The sequence below is a fragment of the Petaurus breviceps genome, unplaced genomic scaffold (assembly GCF_028583685.1).
Source record: "Petaurus breviceps papuanus isolate PSGF00001 unplaced genomic scaffold, PetGlider_PUasm1.0 225, whole genome shotgun sequence".
Taxonomy (NCBI): domain Eukaryota; kingdom Metazoa; phylum Chordata; class Mammalia; order Diprotodontia; family Petauridae; genus Petaurus; species Petaurus breviceps.
In genome coordinates, this window is record NW_027185889.1 from 13,244,051 (window position 1) to 13,262,427 (window position 18,377).

The 18,377-nt window shown below is 41.5% G+C and overlaps 1 protein-coding gene across 1 annotated transcript in view; it reads right to left on the minus strand.

The window, feature by feature from the left end:
• EEA1 (early endosome antigen 1) overlaps positions 1-1,428 on the minus strand; it is a 136,741-nt gene extending 135,313 nt beyond the window's left edge. The window contains exon 1 of the mRNA XM_069095148.1: positions 1,247-1,428. Coding sequence (XP_068951249.1) covers positions 1,247-1,270 — 24 coding nt within the window. The 5' untranslated portion in view covers positions 1,271-1,428. The remainder of the gene's footprint in view (positions 1-1,246) is intronic.
• Between the last annotated feature and the right edge of the window lie 16,949 nt (positions 1,429-18,377).

An 18,377-nucleotide genomic window follows, 5' to 3' on the forward strand; every position in this document is an offset into this window, starting at 1 on the left:
AAGGCACCTTTAAGTCACTTTCTTTTCATCATAAACATTTACATAGATCCTAGGCCAACTAATTTTCAGCTACAGAAATAACAAGAAGAAAAAAAATCTGAGGCATAAGATAACTGGTTCGTGAAAATTAGTTACACATTACAAGTAAATTATACACAGATGTCTTTACTGTTGAACAAAAGATAGGATATAGCCTTGTTATTACTAGAATCCGTTCTTTAAAAGAAAAGAGGTTCCAGCCCTCCAGAATATCAGAACTAATCTTTTCTCTTTTTTTAAGAGTACAGGAAACTCTCCAATTTGAACGTATTAGTTCTTATACTACCCCTGGATATATGACTAAGTTTTACATGACACTGACATCGCCAACCAGCTGGGGAGAAACTAGAACACTCCCTTTTCCATATACTCGATGACTCAACTCTCTTCGGCAGCCACCCTAGCTGCACAATCACAGATTTCAGTCTTCTACTTCTTTTGTCCTCCGAACGGCCCAATATGGTTTTTGGCCCCCGTTTTCCTATGGTCTAGGTAGTTGGACACGCACCTTAGCGAGGTCTCGGGGGAAGGGAGAGGGGAAAAAAGGAACCTAAGTCTAAGGCAAGTGCACAGACATTTAGTAAGTGCCTCCCGTATGCCAAGCCCTGGGGATACAAAAGCAAGGCAGGAGGGTCCAAGGAGAGGGCAGAGAGAGCCCCAGGACCACGTCGGGGCGGAATCCGTAGGATCTCGGCTTCCCAGGCCAGGGCGGTGATCGGGGCCGTGGAGGGAGGAAGGAGCACGAGGGGCTCCAGGAATGAGGGGCCACCAGGGCACGAGAAAGGGGCGCCCCGAGGTCCCACGGTCCCGGCCCCGGCTGTCACCCACGTGTCCTATCCGAGGCGGTGGAGGCCCAGGGAAGTGGGGCGCCCGACCGTTCACTCTGGGTCTACAGCCCAAAGGTCAGCTGGGGGCGGGGCGAGGACCCGCCCCTCCCCCGTCTTCCCCCCAGTCCCGGCTCCGCCGCCACGTTCTCAATGACACCGTAGTAAATACATCAGCCGTAACGGCCGCCGTGGGGAAGGGGTCTAGAGCGCGCCCCGCAGCCACAAACACACACCCCAGAGCGCGTGCGCCCCCGCCCCGCCCCTCCCCCTCACACCTTAGAGGGCGCGCGACCCCACCCCGCCCCCCGCTCCGAGGCCTAATCCCGGAGAGTAACGAGCCGGCCCTAGGGCCCTCCGTGATGACAGCCCTCGGCTCTTACCCGCTGCAAGATCCGCCGGAGCATGGTGGAGCTCGGGGCCGGGGCCGGGGCAGGAAGGCGGCGGCCGCTCGGGCAGCCTCCACTGCCCCTCACTCGGCCGGCCTTCGAGGAGGGAGCGCGCAGTCGCGCGGCCACTGACAGCGGGGGCGGGGGCGCCACCTCCCGGCCCGGGGCGGGAAAAGGGAGCCGAGAGAGACCGCCCGGGCCCTCCCCCTGGGGGCGGAGCAGGTGGCAGTAACCAATCCGAGTCAGTGGGAGGGGCGTGTGCCCACCTCCTCCCCGGGGCGTGGGCGGGCGGCTGACTGACGGGCGAGCGGACGGAGCCTTCCGGCAGGCGGGCCGGACGCCGGGGGCGGGGCGCGTGTGTGCTCTCCTCCCTACCCCGGCCTTTCCAGAGCCGGGGGCGGGGCGCAAGACCTCTTGCTGAGTCGACCCAGCCTGGGACCCTACTGGGCTCGCCCTAGGCAGGGCTACCTCTAAGGCCTAGGGCTCTCTCCTCCTCCCAAAGCCAAGGGCTTGGAGAGCCGGGAGCTTAGCTCAAGGGCGGCCCGCGGCGAGCAGCGGCAGCGTCTGCGGCCACCGTGATGCTGGGGTCCTGCAGCGCTGCGCTGACTGCCACCCCCCACGGAGGACCCCTAAACTGGCCTCCTGTCCCTCCTTCCCGCTCCCCGGCCGCTAGGGTCGGCGAGTTCCCCAGCGGCTATGCCCAGGAAAGATGGGACTCCAGAGAGGGAAACGAGTCTGGAATGTTACTTTTTATATAATGGAATTATTTTGTCTTTTTTGGACAGAATCTGTCATTTCACTGCCCTGGCAGACTCCACCAATGCACATTAAACACACACACACACACACACACACAATCTGTCATTTCACTGCCCTGGCAAACTCCAACAATTCACATCTCATGTACATCACACACACACACACACACACACACACACACACACACACACACACATTCACCCACACGCTGTTCTGTCTCACAAAGTTTCCTGCGACCCTGATAAATCAAATGACCTGCCCTAGGTCAGGTGGCCAAAATGTGTTAGAGGTGGGACTGATTCCAGAAATCTTAGGGCCATTTATTCACCAAGCCAACCTGCCTCTAATTTCATCGACTGGTGTTCATTAAAATGTTCTGCCTTCTTTGAAACGCCATGCTCTGCCTCCTCTGTTCATGACGCTGAGGTTGCCCAAAGTTTTGAGTTTACCTGCATAATCTTAGGCAGCTCATTAAGCCACTCTGGATCATGGTTTCCTTCTTTTTCTTTTGAAGCGATTAAACTAAATATAGATAACGTCTCAGGCTACTCGAATTTCTAAATATATGGACCTTTGAGCCTCTCCTCTGGATTATTATCACACATTCCAAAGTCCAGACCAGTATTCCATCTCTCTGAAGGGCAGTCAATCATTTTTAATTAAGTCAGCTTTTATTAAGTGAAATACAAAGAGTCAAAAAACAGTCCCTGTGCTCCATCGTTGCCATCTGGACAGTATTACAAGTATTAAAATCTCCACCTGTCTGAAATTGTATTTTCTCCTTCCTCCTCTCCTTCTGATATCATTATTGGTGTCTTTGGCACCCAGTCTCCCATGCTCCTCATCCTGGACTGTCCTCTTCATCTACTAGAATTCCATGGATTCTATCTACAAAATAATTCTCATATCTATTCCACCAAAGTCTTTACCTCATTCTCACTTCTTCAACCCCAGATCTCCCATTTCTACATAGTTGAGCTGGGGCACTTCAGGAGAATCTGAGTTCAAATCCTACCTCAGATACTTGACACTAGCAGTGTGACCTTGGGCAAGTCACTTAACCCCAATTTCCTTGACTTCCCCCTCCAAAAACAACAACAAATTTACAATTCCAATACCCTCCCCCATCCTATGAGTCTTTCTGTTCTGGTTTCACCATCACCTCCAAATAACCTTTCACTCCCTTGTCTTTTACTCACCATTTCTAATGGATGCAGTTCTGTCAAGTTCTATTAAGTAGCACAGTAGATAGGGTGTTGAGTCTAGAGTAGGAAAGAAAAAGCTTTCCTAATCCTTAGAAATTTTTAGTGACTCACTATTGTCTTATCAATTAAGTGATTTTTGTTGCTGTTGAGTCCTGACCAACACTTCCTGACTCCATGAGGGGTTTCCTTGGCAAAGATACTGGAATCGCTTGCTTTTTCCTTCTCTACTTCATTTTACAGATGAGGAAACCAAGGCAAACAGGGGTAAGTGACTTGCCCAGAGTTACACAGTTAGAAAATACCTGAGGATGGATTTGAACTCAAGTGTTCCTGACTCCATGTCTGGCACTCTATCACACCACCTAGCTGCCCTACTGAGTGTAAATGTTTGAGTACAAAATCAGTAATCGGTAATTGAGTAATCCTATGGTATCACCTTGTAGTTCCAACCTTATCTCAGCACTTCTCTCTGATACATATCCTATACTTTGGTCAAATTGATTCTTTTGCCATCTTCCATAGTCATTCCACACTCTCCCACCTTTTCATCATTGCTTGCTAGGATTTTTTTTTTTTGATTGGTTGTCACCTTTCTTGATTGGTTATCACCCTATCCCTCCCTCCCAGTTGTGGGAACCAGAATACTCTTAAATGATTCCTCCTCCATGATTCCCAGAAGCAGTTAGTAATGTTTTCTCCCTCAGACCTCACATAGCACTTCATACTTCTTTAATCATGTAACATTTTGTATTATAGGTATTGATTTATGCATATTGTCCCTTCTGGACAATAAGCTCTGGAATCTTTAAGTCTTACAGTCTTTGTATCTCTATCCAGCCCTCTGTTGCTAGTATAATGCTCTGCATCTATTAGGTGCTTAAATGAGTGCTAGGTACCAAGCAAACTCATAATAAATCTTTGATGTTGGTAACATTATTCTATTTTATAAATGAATGGGAAAAATGTGGTCACAAGACCACTGAACCATTAATCAGAATGGCAAGTTCTATTGCCTAGCTTGTCACTTTTAACTTCTCTGGACCCTAGTTTTTCATGGGAAAAATAAAGGGGTTGGAATAGATGTTCTTTGAGATCTCTTCCAGTGCTAAAATATTTTTAATATCAATAGGGACATAACTAAAGTGGGGTAACTGATGTTTTGACCCAGGGTGCTGAATTTTGAGAGCAGAGACAGGGAAGGGGAAAACAATAAGTACATTTTAATTACCTACCATGTGCCAGGCACTGGGCTAAGTATTTTACAAATACTGTCTCATTTGATCCTTACAACAGCCCTGGAAGGTAGATGCTATTATGGCCCCCTTTTTATTGTTGAGGAAAGTAAGGCAGCCAACACAGGTTAATTGACTTGTCTAGGGTCACATGAATTTGAACTCAGGTCTTCCTGACTCCAGATCCAGTACTCTATCAGCCACCTAGCTACCTCAGAACTTGACAGAATTTGCATTCCATTAGAAATGCAGAAACTATTAAGCTTAGCACCTAATTAACAAGAATAATTCAAACTGGAGTCTCCTCTATTAAAAGCTTAGTTTAGTTTCTCACCTGCCTAGTTCCTTTCACTCTAGCCTACCCAACAGTAGCCTCAAACCCGATCCAGAGTGTCTCTGTCTCTGCATGTGTCTCTTTATATTTTTGTCTGTCCTTGTCTCTTTCTGTCTCTATCTCTGTCTCTCTGTCTCTGTGTCTCTCTCTGTGTCTGTCTCTCTCTTCTCCTCCCCTCCCCATACGGCATTATCCTTTTTGTACCACCACCCCCAAATGGTGGTCTATTTCATGCCACTTGCTCTGGGTGCAGTTTGTAATATTTTTGTAATATTTGCCCTGCGTGCAAAAATCCTAGTTAAGATTCTTATTGTCAATTAACCTAAGTCAGAACAAGAACTCTGTCATGATTTAAAGTCCAAAATCACAACCCTATTAGCCAGCCTGTTCTGTGAAACAACACGGCCAAGTCACAAGCTTCAAGGCTTCCCAAAAGAAGAAGTCATCAGATTGAATGTAAATATGGAACCTGGTGGGATGAGATTTTGCTACTAATCTTGCTAAAGAGCCCTTTGTGTTCTTATCTGATAATCGGTAATGAAGCAGTTAATAAAGAATAATGTATCATTTTAAAGGCACTTGTATCTTTTGGAAGAAAACAACATAAATATGTGATTTTTCATTTTTATCTAGGCATGCTTTGTGTGATCGATTCTAAGGCTCACCCAAAGGGCAATGGTGGGTGTGAGCCAAGTACAACACAGTATAAACACGGAACTCTAAAGAATCAGAGAAAAAAGATGTGCTCATAGACATTATCTGCATTTACATACATCTTTAATGTTTATAAAGCATTTCATGTTTTAGTTCATTTGATTCTCACAACCACCTTGTGAAGCAAGCACTATTTATTAGTATTCCTATTTTACAGATGAGGAAACTGAGATGGACAGAGATTAAGTGATTTACCCAGGGTAACCCAGCTAATATCAGAAGGAAGATCCAACCAACCTCTGACTCACACTTCACCATCCAACTGTCCTAGAAATACAAAAGAAGATAACCCACTCAGTTTGGGGGTTAGAGCTGGAACCCGCTGAAGATTAATACTAACACAGTCTAAATCCCTCTCTAACTAGCCTGGCCCCAGGACTCAAATGCCTCCTTGCTTGTCTATCAGGCAGGCCAAGGCCTGGACATCTGGTCTATACCACTAAAGTACAAACTACACCCCTGCCACTTAATTTCTAAGAGACTGTTAATCAGACCAATGTTACCTTTGCTTCTGTGGAGGGCAAAGCAATATATAAACCCATGATCCCACTCATTTCCCCAATGCTTCTGAGTTGTAGGCTAGTTCAGCTACAGTTTCCTTCTCTGACCTCCACTTTCTCCTCCCTCATCATCATCACAATAGCTAGCATGTAGAGAGTACTTAAAAATGGACACACATATATATGTGTATATATATATAACTTGACCCTCACAAAACCCTTTAAGACTGGGGCTAATATTATTCCCATTTTATAGATATGGCTGCTGCTGCTGCTTTGTCTCAGTCAAACCAAAACCTGTTGAAGACCTTAGCTTGAAATCTATATCTGACCACTGGACTCAGATGGCTCTGGAGGAGAAAGTGAGGCTGGTGACTTTGCACAGCCCTCCTTCACTTAAAACCAATGCACATGCATGTCATAGAATTTTCTCCCTGATTTCATGATCCTCTTTGAGGAATGAAGGACAAAGGGCAGCAAACAGCAGCATTATTATCATCATTTTATACACGAAGAAATGACTATAAGATGAGAGGAGAACCCAGGTCTTCTCATTCCAAAACATTCTACCACCCCCTTACCCCCACCCTTACCTGAAAGAAGCAGCTGCATCAATAATTCAGAACAATACACAGGACAAAAGAGATTCTATGCAGCAATCAATCAAACAAGTATTCACTACTGTAATACCTTATATATGTTTTTAGCTATCCCTTCCTATTTAGAGTTTGCTAAGTATTAAAATATCTCCTGTTATTAAAATTCTCTAAGTATATGTGGCTGATTCGTCTGTGGAGAAAATAGTTGGAGAAATGTAGAAGAAGCCAGGGCAACTGAGAATATTTATTAGGGATTAATTTTTTGTTACAGATTGTGCTCATTTGGATAATGTATATTTACTGTACTTTTCCACCCCTTTTCTTCCATAACCTATGGCCCTGGGATCAGTTTTAGTTTGTCCTTCTTCAAAGGGGACCGAGGATATCACGGGTGATGTCTTGACTCTTTCCTGAACTGGATTCAACTGAGGCAGAGCTGTACAAAATCATTACCCTCACTCTCTCTTCCCGAATCATCAAATTCTAGTGACAAGTCAAAAATCAGGATGACTGGCAATAGATGGGATGCAGGGGATGACCTTCATGTCTTATATGTCTGATCAAGCTCTAAGCTCTTGCTTCAGCCACCTTCATGGCATTGGAACAAATTGTAAAACAAGGTTTGGCAAATTGTGATAGGCAACTGGATGAATCAAAGAATTAGAAAATAGAGAATATAGTGTATTATAGTGTAATATAGAATTGGTTCACCAGAGTCAAGATTGTAAAGAGAGAAAGAAAAGAAGAGAAGCCTATGCTGAGGTGATGGCCTGGTAAAGTATGGAGAAGGTAGAGGGATTAGAAGGCATGGTGATGATGAAGAATAGGGTGAAGGGTCATAAGGCACAGGGAGAGGTGGAATGGCAAAAGATTATAGTAAGATAAAGGAATTTTGAAGTTCATGAACACAAAAGGGTTAGACATGTGGGTGACAGCAAGATTAGGGGTATAATCATATTTTGTAGAGGGAGTGGAGTTGAGGAAGCAGGTCATAGAAAATAGAAATGATTATGATAACTAGTATTTATAGAGTGTTTAAGATGCCTTATAAATATTACTAAACAAGAAGTGAGTAGACTAAGGACCTGGAAAATCTGTGTATCTGGAAGTCTGGTAGTATGAAGACAAGGAGGAAGAGAGAAAAACTGAGCCAGGAACTGAATCCATTGGGCCATATCCCCATAGTGGGAATATAGGAACAACCACAGAATCTATAAAAGAAATCCCCAAGGCTGTCTATTTCAATCTGTAACTGACCAAGAATCACCTCCACAACCTCAATCTATTCAACAACAAACATTTATAAAGTACTTTCTCTTTACTAGGCACTCTGTTAGGTGCTAAGGACACAAAGGCAAAAAACAGCCCTGCCCTCAAGGAGCTTATATTCTATAATGCTTAAACAGATACATCAAAGTAGATGGAAGCTCCCCAAGGAGTCCCTCCCTGCTTTGTGGCACCTGCAAAGTTGATAAGCATAACAGCAAAGGCATTCGCTAAGTCATTGGTATTTTCCATGATATCCAATTTGTTGATATAGTGGTCTATGTGTTGTCTAATAGGGCACACAGAACAGAAACACAATCATCTCTCTGATCTCGGTCATTACAACCTCAGTGAAACCTCAGGGAGCATTCATTAACTGTTGTGGCTGATAGATCACATTGGGCACTGATTTAATATCATTGCTCCCAGAAAACTGGAAAGTCAACAAGGCAGAGGAAAAAGTACTGGCATTGAGGTCAGTAGATCTGGATGCAAATCCCAGCCCTGCCATTTACTTCTCTGTGCAAGACTGGGTGAGTGACTTTTTTGGATCTCAGTTTCCTCATCTGTAAAAGAAGGGAACTGGACTAGATTGATGTTCCATTCAACTCTAAATTTGTGGTTTTTTGAAATGTTCCCTGAGGAAACTGATCAACTGAATCTGTCCTACTTGTCATTTATAGACCTGACCTTAGCCATAGCTATTAGAAGCTAATCTATCCCCTGAGCAAATGAAAAATAAATGGCAAATTTATACTTTATACTTCAGTTGTTTGACCTGCTACTGACTTTGATAATATGCTAATTATCACCTAACACACAGCCCCTACAAGCTTCTGTTTGGCCATCTTTCAAATTGTGATTAAATACAATTTAGTCACTCAGAATCATTCCTTAACAGAATTTTCAATTATCTTTCTGTTCATCAGTTTTCCTCCATGTTCTTGGCTTTTTCTTGTAATTTAAAATATTGACTATTTCTCTTCAGGGTGTTTCCCCTTTTTTAAATTTAGTATAAATCTTAAATATATCCATCAAAAGAGGGGTGTTTCTTTTCCCCAACTGAGCTCATTACCTTCACTTTCTTCATCTTTGATTAGGTGAATTATTTACAAATCTACAACATAAACCACACAGCAGCTTTGTCTAAAGCAAGGTGTAAAACCTTAAAATAATATCAGTTAAAGGTTCCATATGCCAGGAGAAATAGAAGGGTCCAACTGCATCCTCTGGGGAAAGGTAGAACAGAATGCATCCAATCCAAGTAGGAATAGCAAGTATCTTTGGGTCTGTTTCCAGATTTCCCTCTGAATCACCCTGAGACAACGATCACTCTGTACTTGCATAAAAGAAGGGTGAGGGTGAGGAGGTGAAAGTATGGTGGTATACCCTTGTAATTCCTATTACCTGGGAGGCTGAGGCTCATGGCTCTCAGGAGTTCTCAACTGCAGTGGACTAGGCCAACTGAGCCCTAAATATGGCACCAATATGGTGAACCCTCAAGGGTAAAGTCAGAAAGGAGAAATCAGCCCAGATGGAAGTGGACCAGTCAAATCTATTGAGTCAAACTGTAGTAGAATTGAGTCCATGAGTGGCCACTGCAGTTCCAGGCTCCAAGAAAAGGGAACATTCCCAAATTGGTGAGACTTTTATAAGATGTTTAAATATGAGACTTTTAAAAGACTTTCTTAATGTTTTAAAATTTGTTATATGATAAGATCACAGCTTTGGAGATAGGAAGAACCCTAAAGCTAATCTGGGCCAAGACACTCAGTTGGTCCATAAGGAAACCAAGACCCAGAAGGATTATTTACACAGGTACTTTTTTGAGGACGGGATTGACATGGTCAGACATATACTTTTGGAATATCTCTTTGGCAGCCATGTGGAGGTTGGATTAGGGAGGGAAAGACTCAAGGCAGGAAGATCATTTAGTAGTCTGCTGTAATAGTTTAAGGAAAGATAATGAAGACCTAAAGTAAGATGGTGGCCCTGTGAGTGGAAGAGCGCTCCAGATATAACAGAAATTCTCTCAATCAGCATTAGATTTGAAAAAAACCCAAGATTTTTAGGCCAGGTCTAGGAGGGAAAGGAATTTGTCATTTATTTCTTTTGTATTGCTCCCTTCACTCCCAGGATCCAACCTTCCACAACTGACTAGATTCTCAGCAGATACTGGATTAATCTATAAGTAATGAGTCCATTTCTGAAAGAAGAATAGTATTTTGGAGAAGCACCTATTTCTCTTTGGGAGCATTCTTGCCCTTCCTGATCTTTCCTGCCTTTCTTTCAAATTAGACCAAAGAAGTTCCTTGCTCTTTTAGATTGTCCAATAACACTAAAAGGAGCAGTTGGGTCATCTGAATCCATAAGTTAGATTTGTGAGAGGCAATACTGGTATGGGGAGAAAAGCACTCTATCTAGGATTTGGAGATCTGGGTTCAGATTCTAGATCTGACATGTTTTCATTGCACAGCTAAGGACAAATCATTGAATGCCTCTAAATTTCAGTTTTCTCGCCTACATAAATGTGGATTATAAGATTCATGTTGCTTACCTCACAGAGATATTGTGGGAAAAACATTTTGAAAACCTTAAAGCCCTATATAAATGGGGTTTTATCATTCTATAGAGAAGATTTTCTAACCATATTTCTATCCATTCCACTTTGCCTTCTCTGCCAGAATTTTAACAGCTTAAATCATTTCTTTACCTTGGTAATTTATTTGTGCTACCACTTCAGCTCATATGTGATTTAAAGCAGAACTTTGAAAATTCATTACAAAAGTAAACAAGGTACTAGACTGTGTCTACATCTCTCTAATGGCAATACAACCAGTGAGTTAATTCAGTCAGTTTAGCTAGAAATCTAGTCAGCTTATTTGGAGATCAGTAGAAGATGGGGTGGAACGGAAGATTAAATGTATAAAGCGGTTATTTGGACTCAAGTAATGATAGTTTTTCATGTTTTTACCATCCATCTGTGTGACACCGCAGGCTGAACCTTGTCATCTGCCCTGATGCTGTGTTCTTCCTCTCAGCTCTGAGCATCCTACCCTGGAACTCTTCAAAATCCTTACTGGTGAATGTCACATTGCCCTTTATATCTAGTTGGTACTAGTTACACTTCACATGCCATCCTCCCCATTTTCCTGCCTATCACTACAACCTCTGGACCACTGTATCTTGCCATCTTCCCAGCTGCTATACATGTCATCACCCACCCCCACCCTCATACATACCTTCCAGTTAGAACTCTATCTAACTGGAATTGTAATCAAATTAATATTGCCATTGCTACTGAAAAGGGTCTGTCAATCATTTCCTCTATGGTTCTACTCACCTTCCCTATTACTGCCCAAGCCAATATACCCTTCCTTGGGTACTACTCATCCACATGTATTGTTTCCCCTCATTAGAATGAAGCTTTTTGAGAAGAATTGTTTTGTAGTCTTGTATTTGTAAATTCAAAATTTGTGACCCCAGCACTTCGCACAGTGTTTGGTATATAGTAAGTGTTTACTAAATGCTTTCACACATATATGACATTTATATGAGCTTGGATATTAGCAAAGCAGTTGGCATGACATTATTGTATATGAACCTAACAGCAGATCACACACAGGTATTAGTATCTCTCTTTGATAGAGAAAGAAGTTGAGGCTTCAAATGCTAGCCCCTGATTACAGTCAGTAAATAGTTGAGAGCTTGCTCATGTCTCTGACCCTAATGCACTTTGCACTGCCCTCAAGGTTCTTAACCTCTTTCTGGATCATGGACTCCTTTCTTTGTCCGTCTGGTGAAACTGATGGACCCTTTCATAGACTACTATTTTTGAATGCATAAAACAGAATACATAAGATTACAAAGGAAAACAATTACTTTAAAATACAGAGTAATTTCCCCCCCCAAAATCCAGGTTGAATAGAATACATAGGATTATAAAGGAAACCAATTTGACTGGAATTAGTATATACATTTTTCCCTAGCCAAGTTTATGAACCCCAAGGGGGTCTGTGTACACCAGTTTAAGAACCCCTGTGCTATATCATGCTGCCTCTTGAGTAGATAAGATGAATTTGTTTCTTAGAATGCAGTCTCCTTGAGAAATCTTCAGTACCTGGCACATTATAAGAACCTAATAAATGTTTGTTGATTAATTGGTTAGTTGATTTCTTCTGGGGTGTTAAAAGAAGTTCAAGAGACATAATTTCTGGCTAATTTAATCATTTTATTAATAAGGCTAGCAGGTTTACTACTAATAAAAAGAGGTCAGTGACACTCTCAAATGTCAAAAGACCCTTCATGGTGGTGGGTTCACAGTTTATATATTCTTGGAAGAGTGGGTGTTCCTGAGGGTGGCAATTAATTCTGATTGGTTAACAATTAATGAGAAAATGAATATTATATTGAGATTTGGGATCATTCTAATAAGTGTCTTGAGGTAAGTGACTTAGATCATCCAAGTCTTGGTCAAAGAGATTTATCAATTTCCATATCACCTGTCTGACAAAGGGAAGAATCCACACTTTCCCAGACCTGTCTGAGTAAACAGAATGAGCAGGAATCCTCCCATAAGCCCAAACTTAGAATTTCTTTTACTGTCTGATTAGATCTTTGCCTAGGTAAATCCTTGCCTAAGATTTCCCACATCAGTTAATTTCTGGATGAGGAAGTAGAAAAGTGCAAAAACCTTGGTTTCAATACAGTAATTAGTTATTAATACAAGAAAGAAGTATTTCTCTCAGTTCTAATCGATTGTGTTAGAACTGTATAACCAAAGTCTGTCTTCCTTCTCATAGTGTTGTTAAAATGTACCTGGAAAATCAAGTGGGCAGAGAAGGAAGGGCAGCTCCTCTGTACTTTGAGTGGGAGGCAGGGGTAGGCTAAATGACCTCTGAAGTTCTATCCAATTCCAGGATTCTATTTCTCCACAAATTCCATCCTCTATTTCCTATCTTTGACAAGTGTCTTCAAATGTGAGCTTTCCCTTATAGAAATAAGGGAAAGAATAAAATGCAACAGAGGCCACTACCATAATATCAGGAAGATTAACGGTTGGCTTGTTTGTTTCTCAGAACTGGAATGCAAGATAAGTTCCCCAGATCTTATGCATATTTCCCATTTCTAATCCTCGGAATAATGAAGCAAGAAAAGCAAAAAGCTAGCACCCTACTGGATTCAAACAAAGACATTTCAGTTACTAAGAAGATTAAAATGTTTCAGAGTGAATCTTGATGATTTTCATTTCAATGTTCTTACAGGTATGGGATTATTTATCATTTTTCTCCTGGCAATTTTCCTTTCTCATTGTATGATGTGAACAGCACAATCCCTTTGTTTTTGTGAATAATGCTTGGCAAACTGATGATTCTCAAAAAAGGCTAAATCATGTTAAAAGTATTACAGTTGGTTGCCTGTAAGTAAGAGCTTCTTAACCTCAGGTCTGGGAACTTGGCAAATATGTTGGTTGCGATGACTGTATTTTAGAAGAATTGGTTTTTTTGGCAATCACCTGTATTTTATTTTGTGTCTTTAAAGACATTATTCTTAGAAGGAGTACATAGGCTTCAGCAGACTGCTGACAGGTTGCAGAACAGACAAAAGTTTGAGAACCTCTACTTGAAATCAAATGTTGAATTAGAGCCTACAAAATGAATAAACTCTTCTCTCTGTATAATTAATCTTTGTGTTTTGATTTTAGAAAAAAAAAAGCCTCAGACTCTAAAGCTTTAGGAAATCTTTTACTGCTTCCCACACCAGCAGGACACCAATTAGCATGCTGGAGCTGAAATTTACAGGTCAGACTCTCACAACAAATGGCATTATAACTAAAATCTCTGTATAAGTGTAATAACAGAAAGAACACTTTCAATCTCTGACCTTTGGCCTCCCAATCATCTGAACCAATTTTCAATAAAATAAATTATATTTCAATTCACAAAATACATACACATGTATATATCTGTGGATATATATGTAGTATGTTTATGTATATATATATGTATATATACACACATATGCATATATTATATACATACACACATATATACATACACATATATTTGGAGAGAGAGAGAGAGGGAACGTGAGAGCTTTATCTATGTAAAACACTAGGGCGGCTAGGTGACACAGTGAATAGAGTCCTGGCCCTGGAGTCAGGAGGACCTGAGTTCAAATCTGGACTGAGACACTTAATACACTAGCCATATGACCCTGAGCAAGTCACTTAACTCCAGTTGCCCTCCCCCCCTCCAAAAAGCAAAAAACCAAAACAAACAAAAACTATGTGAAACATTACACTAGTTGTTAAAGGGAATAAAAAGCTGAATAAAATGTAGTCTCTGACCTCAAGGATCTTTCCATCTAGTTGAGAAAGGGAAATAAGACAAGTATTCATGGACAAAAGATAATAGTCAATGCTGGAGGGACCGTTGAAAGACAGGCATGAACTTTGGGCAGAGCTCTGAACTGCTCTAACCATTCTGGAAAGCAATTTGGAATTATGCTTTAAAAAGTGATGATGTTCACAAGTTTTGATCCAGAGGTCTCATTACTAAGCATAGTCCACAAGGAAATTAAAGACAAAAAGAAAGGACATTCATAAAGAATAATAATAGTAGGGGTGGCTAGGTGGCACAGTGAATAGAGTCCTGGCCCTGGAGTCAGGAGGACCTGAGTTCAAATTCGGTCTCAGACACTTAACACAAAAACTAGCCATGTGACTTTGGGCAAGTCACTTAATCCCAATTGCCCTCCAAAAAAAGAAAAATTAAAAAAAACTTTAAAAATAAAAAATAATAATAATAGCTAACATTTATATAGAGATTATTATGACCAAGGACTGTGCTAAGCACTTTACAACTGTTAATTCATTTGATCTTCACAAAAACCCAATGGGGGTAGGCGCTATTATTATCCCCATTTTATAGATTAGGAAACTGAGGTTAAGCAACTTGCCCAGAACCACACAGCTAGCAAGTGTCTCAAACAGAATTTGAGCCCAGGTCTACTAAGGAGTCTACAAAGACTCCTCTTATTTTCGAATCTTGAAGAATATTTTCTAATATGGTTTTCATCCTATTTTTTTCACACCAAAATTACTAAATATTCAGATAAATGTTGACTTTTAGGGAGAATCTTGTCAAATGTTTCATAAACTTTCTTTACCTTCATGTATTTGACCATAGATGTTGATGCTGGAACCTACCAAGGACAAGATTGTCACAAGGCGGTGATTAGATAAATCCCAAGGTAGAAGAGGAGGAAAATGCTTGTGGGTGGTTTTGTTTTTTTTATTTTCAATAGTATTTTATTTTTTGCAATTATATGCAAAGAAAATTTTTAACATTCATTTTTATGAAATTTTGAGTTCCAATTTTTTTTTCTCTCCTTCCCTAAGATAGTAAGCAATTTGATATAGGTTATATATGTACAATTATGTAAAACATATTTCCATATTAGTCATGTTGTAAAAAAAGAAACAGACCAAAAGGAAAACATCATGAAAAAAATAAAGAAAATAATATTCATCAATCTCCATTGAGAATCCATTTGTTCTTTCCATAGGTATGGATAGCACTTTCCATCCTGAGTCTTTTGTAATTGTCTTGGGTCATTGTATTGCAGAGAATAGCTAAGTCATTCACAGTTGATCATTGCACAATGTTGCTGTTACTATGTACAATGTTCTCCTAGTAAAGAGGATAATTCTTGCCTAAGAAAATGGAGGCCCGGCTCAAATTAGGACATCAAACTGAATCCATACCCAGTCTGGTTCTCTAACCAGTGTGGCTATGGGATACTCATATCTAAGAATTGATGAACTGGTACCAATAAGAGAGCCTAAATACCAGGATTCGGGGTCAAACTTTTCTGTTCTGAGCAGTTTTGTGAAGGTTTGCAAGCCCTCTAATCATAACCACCCAGAAAGAGGGGATAGGATCAGTCTGTTGGATTTTTCCACTGCAGGCCTGTGGTTTCACTAGTGTAGGGAACTCCCATTAATGAAACTCTCTCTGCCAAGACAGATTGCTACTTGCTCTGTAATTTATAGTCTCAGGTGCCTGGGGAACAGAGTTTAATGGGTCATAGCCACAATGTGTCAAAGGCTTGAACCTGAGTGTTCCAGACTCCAAGGTCTATTTCCTTATAGGTTAAGCACACCCTGACTCTTTTGTCAAAGCTTAGGTACTCATCATGCAGGCAATGCCATGGAGTTAGGTGGCACCTAGATGGCACAGTGGACAGCATGATGGATTTGGAGTCAGAAGGAGCAGAGTTCAAATTCTGCCTCAGACGCTTACTAGCTGTGTGCCCTGGGCAAGTCATTTGATATGTGTAAGCCTCAATTTCTGTATCTGTAAAGAGAATTCATAGCCTCTGAGGTCCTTTACAATGCTAAATCTATGATCCTATGAAATGGTTTTGTCCAGGTTTAAAGGTGTTTCCCCAAGCTTTGTTTTTTTTTCACCATGCAGGCCATATGTGCTGAAGCCCTGCATGGCATACCTCAGGTCCCACTGACTTCTTTCCACTCAGCCATACCCACATAGGTTCAGGCTTCTTAATTAAGCTGCAGTTGTTTCCAACAAAGTGATTTCTTTGCTCATTTTTACAGTAAACACTAGCAGAAAAGGGAAGGGAACCAAAATGATGTTGGCTTTGGGTTGAAGGTGAAATCACCTCCTGAATCTTTATTTGCCCCTCTGAAGAGAACTTATGGAGTCTCCTCCAGGCTTAGAGTCAGGAAGACGTGAGTTCAAATCTACCCTCAGATACTAGTAGTATGACCCTGGGCAAGTCATTTAATATCAGTCTGCCTCAGTTTCCTCAACTGTAAAATGGGAATGATGATAATAATAGCAACATCCACCTCCCAGGGCTGTTGTAAGGATCAGATGAGATAATATTTGAAAAAGTCTTAGCAAAGTGCCTGGCACACAGATGTTTAATAATGTTTCTCTCCCTTCCCCCTCTCTTTTAGCTGCAACTTCTTTCTGCCTTCTGGTTCATTTATGGTGAGAACATTTACATGGATATGGATGGGTTCTTCCAGTAGCATATTAATTCGGTGGACAAATATTGCATAAAGAGGGGAATTCTTGTTTGTAGACTACCTGAGACTACTCTAATGGCTAACACTTCCATGGCTCTGAAGGTCTCCAGAGCACTTAACCTACATCTTATTTGATCCCCCCTAGGAGGTAGGTGCTATAATTATTCCCATTTTACAGTTAAGAAAATTGAGGGAGACAGGTTAAATGACTTGCCTAGGGTCACATAGCTAGAAAATCCATTAGGTCATAGAAATAATAGAGTCAGAGCCAGGAGAGGCCTCAGAGTACATAATGCTTTGGGGTTTGCAAAGCATTTTGGACACATTTTGTCCTTTCATCTTTACAAATGGGAAAAGTGAAATTTCTCAGCCCATAAATTTTCTTGTAGGAGCAAGCCAGAGGTTCAGCTTTCCCCTTCCCCGTTCTTTACTGCTGTCACATCAGCATTAGGCCCCTTCTGGGATCTTTGGACCTTGTTTGTCACACCAGTCTTATCAGCATTAGGCTCCCTTCAGGGGCTTTCAGCTTCCACCCTTGCTTGTGACCCTTTTCCCCTCCCCTGCTTTAGCATTTGCCAAATAAGGATATGAACAATGCCCCGGTTCCCTGTCCCACCTCCCAGCCAATCGGGGATAGTGGCAGGCTTCTTTGTTATTCACCATTGGGCAAGATTGCCCAACACCCTCTTATTCTTTTTTTAAAGAGGCAATCAGGGTTAAGTGACTTGCCCAAGGCCACACAGCTAGTAAGTATCTGAGGCTAGATTGGAACTAAGGTTCTCCTGACTCCAGGACCAGAGCTTTAACCACTGCTCCACCTAGAAGTACATAGTATTGTCTTATTGGGAAAGGCAACAGAAAAAAGAAAATTTGAATTCTAGTTAAATCTGTCTTTCACAGCCCTTCTTGAGACCTTGAAAACAGTAAATATTTACCAAATCTCTATTACCTATAGGTTACTCTTGTAGCCAAGAGTGAGAGATTTAGATTTAGATATCTAAGCTACGGGTTGGGGTAGAATGGAGTAATGATTGGAATGTTAGGATGAACTCAGAAAGCCTTTGGGGTCAAATCCTGGTGGGCCCATGAAATAGCTGTGTAACTAACCTGAGTCTTTTAAATTTTATGAACCTCAGGCCCTTCCTAGATCTTCTCTCTTAAATCACAGACAGTCACAAACTGTATTTATAGGATCATAGCTCTAGAGTTGGAAGGGGCTTCAGAGGCCAATGCCCTCATTTTACAGATGGGGAAATTGAGGCCCCAGGAGGAGAAGTGATTTGCCCAAAATCACATATTTAGCAAATGTCAGAAGTGAAATTCAAGTCCACGTCCTCTGACACTTAGAAAGATTAAGTAAATACAAGCCAGATGCAAAGTAAATATGAAGTCATGGGGGAGGAGGCACAGTAATCAGGCATCACCATCTGCTTTGCTGCTGTATCCCAAGGACCATGG